Source organism: Mixophyes fleayi, chromosome 3, assembly GCF_038048845.1.
Source record: "Mixophyes fleayi isolate aMixFle1 chromosome 3, aMixFle1.hap1, whole genome shotgun sequence".
Classification (NCBI taxonomy): domain Eukaryota; kingdom Metazoa; phylum Chordata; class Amphibia; order Anura; family Limnodynastidae; genus Mixophyes; species Mixophyes fleayi.
In genome coordinates, this window is record NC_134404.1 from 313543530 (window position 1) to 313549799 (window position 6270).

The following is a 6270-nucleotide window of genomic DNA, read 5'->3' on the forward strand; positions in this document are numbered from 1 at the left end:
TTCCTCCAGGTGCTCCAGTTTCCTCCCACATTCCAAAAACATACTGGTAGGTTAATTGGCTGCTATTAAATTGACTCGTGTGTGTGTGTGTGTGTGTGTGTGTGTATGTTAGGGAATTTAGACTGTAAGCCCCAATGGGGCAGCGACTGATGTGAGTGAGTTCTCTGTACAGCGCTGTGGAATTAGTGGCGCTATATAAATAAATGATGATGATGATGATGATGATAATACAGCCTGGGCCTGATGCTATATTATATATTGGACAATGGAAGCTGCACAAAAGACTGGAAACGCTGATTTGTTTTTTCAGATTTATTTTTTTTACCTGAAGAAGTACTTGTTTGATTGTGGTATTATAAACCAACACAGACACATTGGATCTTAGATCAAGAGGCTGCAACTAATTAATTTGGTTTCTTGGGATTATGAACAATGCGGAGCCATCAACTCTGATGTCCTGTGGTTCTCTGTCAGGAAGCTGGGCAGAGAGCCAAAGGACATCAGAGGTGATGTCCTGCGGAGCCACATGCCCACCTGGGGGCTGGGCCTGGAGCTGATGGATCAAATGGTCGGCAGCCGTGGGACCCCTCTTTTGCACTTACAGCCCTATTTCTAAGGTTCGTAGAGAACGTTGACTTAATTTGGTTGGAATGACAGACACAGCTCCTAGAACTAATAAACAGCCTAATTTTGAAATATAACAGCTTCTGATCCAGACTTCATCCAAGAGGTGAAGTATCATTAGAAAGCTAAAAAGTAATTTTCAGGTTTTGAAAGGCCAGCACTTTAACAAAACAAAACACTTTCTGTTTGAGGGCCGTCCATCCCGGACTCATAGATAGACCCTGGAATTTTCTCACACCCAGAACCGTTAGCCCCAGTTTACAGGGTGTTAACGCTCCATATGGGCTGAAAACCCATATGCAATACTGATGAGTGTGCCTGGTCTGGATGCATTTACTCCACACCTAAAATTGTGGAAGTTGATAACCACAGAAAAATAGGTATCAGGTATAATAGCCAGAGGACTATCTCCATTTCTTAAAACTCCCTTCTTAAAATTCCTTTTTTCTTCAAAGACACATCATACATTACATGGTCAAAGATGCCAGTTTCCATATATAAAAAATCTCTTTTAAATCAACTTAACAATGCCGTTAAGGTGATGATTCCCATCCATTGGAGATCCTCCTCTCATCCAACTGTGTCCGATTGGTTTTCCAAAATTGATTTCCACATGGATATAGATTATATAAGTTTTGCGGCAGGTGAGAGCATAGAGACATTTCTAGATACCTGGTTTAGATGGTTAGATTAAAATTCAACACTAACTAAATCATACCAGTATACTCCACCAAGTAGGTCATTTAAAATATTTCTGAAGTTGTGTGATTGTTGTTAATGGCTCCTATACATGTAGTCGACTTAGACCAACCTCCTGACTCTCTTCTCGGGAAATGAGCAGAATAGACATATACTGACATGTAGACTAAATATGAAACTCATCTAGGTGAACTGGGCCTTACTTCCCATCTTTCTTTTCTCAGTCCTCTCCAACCTAGATATAAGAAAATAACCCTTCCCCTTCCCCCATTCGCCTCTCGCTTTTGGATTGCCCTACTTTTTTTCCCTTTCCCCTTCTATTTCTATATTCCTTTGTGTTGTTTTTTTATGTTTCCATACTTTATAGTTTTACTCATTTGGTTTTGTACACATATGACCAAATCGTGAACTATCCAAGATAAGGCAAATGAATATTTGAATACTATTTGATTGAGCAGCAAACATATTTCTTGCTATAACATGATATAGCTGGAAGAAACTATGCTTTATTACTTGGCAGGAAAGTACACATTCACTCCTTTCCCCCAAATATGACCTGCAATAACAACAGATGACTCCAATCACAGCCCAGAGAGCAATACGTTCAAAGGAAGAACATAGATATCACATAAATCTACTAGAAGCCCAGTTAGTTTATCTGGGTCACCAGCAACTGATTTGTTTAACTACTCCCACAATGGAGCTAATTCAAATAGACAGTAAGAGTGCAGCCTACATGAATCACATAGGGCATTGAAATCCAGAAATGTGTGCTAAGAGGCAGTATGGAAGAAAGACATAACAAACCAGGCGAGAGAGAAATAGTTTATTTTTGCATCCATAACCTCAACAGAACATAGTCTCCAAGGGCATGGAAGATAGACATACTTACCCTACGTTGATTCCTAAAGTTTTTCAGATAATTGAGATGAAGGAAGTTTAAGATGTTGTCCTGGTTTATTCAATTTGGACATCAAAGCCCTGGTTCCCATATCCAGTTATCTCAGATTGCACGATTGCCCTGGTATACACAATGCAGTGCTTCCAGGGAACTCTAGAGAGTGCTTCTATCTTTGCCTCAATTAATCTGGATTGCAGCCCTAATATTTTATATTTTAATCCTTCCTTCAATGAACTGACCAGTGATCTGGTTAACTCCACTCCATTAGATCCACATACCAAAAATGTGATACAGATGATCATAATACTTTAGGTTTCTTTCTGACTGTAGACGCTCATAGTTCTTTATGATCATAATGAGATATACTGCCCTGAATGGACTCTGAGCCTCCATATACAGTAGTTATGTGGGGTTTCCCGCAGGAATTGGAAGTACTGCACTGCCCACTTGGTCCCGTTCCCCATCACATGCTGAGTGGTGAGAAGGCCCTGCTCACACGCTTACAATCTATAGGACAATGGGAGTTTGACACCTGAGGTTAAGTGCCACATATTACATGTTGGTCAAGCCAGAATGCAAAGGTAAAAAGTTGAATAAAAAAGAATAAATATTCCCGTGCAGATGAGTATTCATTATGGGCAATTCTGCCTTCTATGTTTCTATGTAGGCAGGTTATATTATTGTTGGTTTTGTTGCATAGTTACTAAATCTCACTTCACCATCATGGGTAAGTGATGGATGGAGTTTAAGTTCTCATGACCCAGTCTTGCTGGAAACTTCATGTCTATTTAGAGATCATGAGGGAAATATAAAGTTTATTAAAAAAAAAAAAAAAGTCTTCAATTTCTCTTGATGAAATAAAATATGCAGCTAAGTATGCATGGTATTGCTTGAAAACGGTCCCATATTGTTTTAAATCTTATTTAGCCTACAATAATAGATATTTTACTATTTATAAAGCTAGCATTTGTCAACGTCTCAGAAAATTTCAATGTACAGTTCGTGTCTGAATATTCAGATATCACAAAGCTACACAACACAAATGCCTTATGTTGTTCCTCGTTTGCTGAATCGTAACTCTGCAAAAATAGCTTTGAAGAAAGGAAGTACAGGAACTGCCCAGTCTTCAAACTTAAATATCCCAACAGATTGAAGACAACATTGGTACAAAACAGCTCTGACTAGCAAAGAAAACAATTGCAGGCCAGCAGTGTTCAGGAAGTTGTGTTTCTTGAGGAAGAATAGGATCAACGTCAACACAGGATGCATGCAGACCGTCTCCTATAGCAAGAAAGGATATGTTACCAATGACATACCTTCTTTAAAGCCACTTCTTGACTGCATTCAGCATAGTATGAAGCTGTAGAATTTCATCTTGAAGCGGAAAGTAGCCACCGACAAAAGAGTAAGAGGAGAGAGGAGAAGAATGCTGATCTCACTGTCAGGACTTGTCTTTTTGGTCTCCTGTCTACCCTTATCCTATGGAGAACTTGGAAAGGAGCAAAATGAAGCCTTGTGTTCAACTGAGGCCTGTTACAGCATTCACCTGAGTAAGGAGAAGTTTACTGAGGCACATAACGAGTGTGTTAATCGAGGAGGCAACCTAGTGACAATAAAAACTGAAGAAGAAGCCAGACATGTCTCCAATTTGCTTTGGAAACTCGCCAACACTACACTATTTAATCGTCCATTAAAGCTTTGGATTGGACTCCAGTTAAAGAAGACGTGTGTAATGAAAGAAAAGGTTCTAATGGGGTTTTCTTGGATCACAGAACCTCAAGGTGCAGAAGAAAGTCAGTTCTCCAATTGGCTGAGTGAACCAAAGCAGACCTGCACCAGGGGACTGTGTGCGAGCATGGTCCTGCATGTGAACTCTGCTGATAATCATAAGTGGTCTCATGGAACATGCTCATCCCCAGCTGATGGCTATATCTGCAAGTTCAACTTCGAGGGCATGTGCCAGAGGGTGGTGCTTGCTGGCCCAGGATTTGTTGAGTATGATACCCCTTTTAGTTTCAAAAGTTCCTCTTTGACTTTAGTACCATATGGCTCATCTGCATTTGTGTCTTGTGGTCACACAGGGGAACATGAGGGGCCCATGTTACTTTGTAAGAAAGAGGATGAGACCAATGTGTATCAATGGAGCAATCCTCGATTAGATAGGACATCTTTTGGACCTTTGTGCGCTTCTGAGGAACTGGGCTGTAAGTACAATAATGGAGGATGTGAGCATGAATGTGTTGAGTATCCACAAAACAGATCCCTCTCCTGTAAATGCAAAGATGGCTATGTGCTAGCACCTGACTTAGTGTCTTGTATTTACCCTGACCATTGCCAGCCTAGTCCATGTGAGCAAAACTGTATAAACCAACAGCACGGCTTTGAATGCACATGTTCTACTGGCTATATGTTAGCTGAAAACAAAGTAAACTGCAAAGATGTTAATGAATGTGTGAAAGGGCCTTGCAATCAAACATGCATCAATACTGTAGGGAGTTTCCTGTGTAAATGTAATACAGGCTTTGAACAGCAAGACACACGTTGTATTGACATAGATGAATGTATAAACTCAGCCTGCTCCCAGGGATGCCTCAACACCCTTGGGTCTTACCTCTGCTCCTGCAATAATGGTTATGTCATTGCCAGTGATAAGATCTCTTGCCTGGATGTGGATGAGTGCATTAACTCCCCATGTGCAGAGACCTGCCAAAACACTCCTGGGAGTTATGCATGTTCCTGCCCAAAGGGATTCCTATTATCATCTGATAAAATCTCCTGTGATCCAGAACGGCAAGACCCAAATATAATTACCAGTGGCCATATAAATGAAGGTATGGAAGCAAAAGACAGTGAAACTACCAGCAGCAGCATTCAGAGAGAAAGCACCTACCAACCCTCTCTAAGCTCCGTTTCAGATTTGTTTCACATTCCTAAAGAAGGAAAAACAAAGACGGTACTCTCCACTCCAATGTCTCCTGGTGCAGATATCTCCCCTGGTAATAGCTCTATGAATCAGGTAACAAGTGGCAATACAGATGGTCTAAACACAATACTATTAGTGAGCATAATATGTGTCTGCGTGGTGTTGTTACTCCTGTCTGTGGCTGGAGGGATCCTGTGCTACAGAAAGAGGAATGCAAAGAAAGAAGAGACTGAGAAGCCGCCCAGTGCAACCGATAACTACTGCTGGGTCCCAGAACAAACAAGTAACAAAGCTGTAAACAATGACTATAGGTGACCTGACTTCTGCTGTAAAAGAGCGCTTTCTTCTCTGTAGTTCACTGCACTATTAGTGATTTATAGAAATAGTAAAAAAATAAATAAATAAATAAGTGTAACACTTTAACTTCTGCTACAAATAGATATGTATGGACAAATGACATTTCAGTATTATTATTTTTTTGGGCACTCCATAGAGAACCAGTGACATTTTCATATTAGCTGTAACATATGTTGTTGAATGGTTTGTTATTAAAGTGTATCATTCACCTACATGCAGTGGAAGCAGTCACTTAGCGGCTTGAATCAATTTTCAACCTTTGAATTGACTAAAATCTAATGACATCACTGAGATGAGGCACATTGTGTCTCATGCCTCAATAATTGCTGGCTATTAGTCAATTGATGGGCAGCATTTTCACGAATATTAGTTCAGCCCAAACAATAGCTGCCTCCACAAGTGTGCATGTTCATTGCACTAAGCTGTGTTTTTACCTGCAGTAGCTGTTATGTTATTATAGAAAGTGTTATGCAAGTATTCTGATTAGCCTTGCTTTTTCTTTCTCTGTAGCAATGCTTGTAGTATTAGGAATGTGAATGATAAAATATGACTTTTAATATCAGCTTGAAAGATTACTAACTTATTTCCAGAGATAGTCACAGGTTTTAAAGATCTATCCCTGGTATATTTTTCCTGGACATGTCCCTATTTTTCATTATTGACCTGCTGCAGAGTAAAATTCCTTTTTTTTTTCTGTGGCATCTAGAATACGATCTATTCTCTTTCCCTGGGGTTTAATGTCTATTGCTAAGGAGTATTTAAAAAA

At 39.9% G+C, this 6270-nt stretch overlaps 1 protein-coding gene across 1 annotated transcript; it reads left to right on the forward strand.

Moving 5' to 3' along the window:
• Positions 1–3290: 3290 nt before the first annotated feature.
• LOC142144811 (uncharacterized) lies at positions 3291–6066 on the forward strand. The gene has a single exon (XM_075204017.1). The coding sequence runs from the start codon at positions 3651–3653 to the stop codon at positions 5460–5462; it is 1812 nt and encodes a 603-aa protein (XP_075060118.1). The 5' UTR covers positions 3291–3650; the 3' UTR covers positions 5463–6066.
• The last annotated feature ends 204 nt before the right edge of the window (positions 6067–6270 follow it).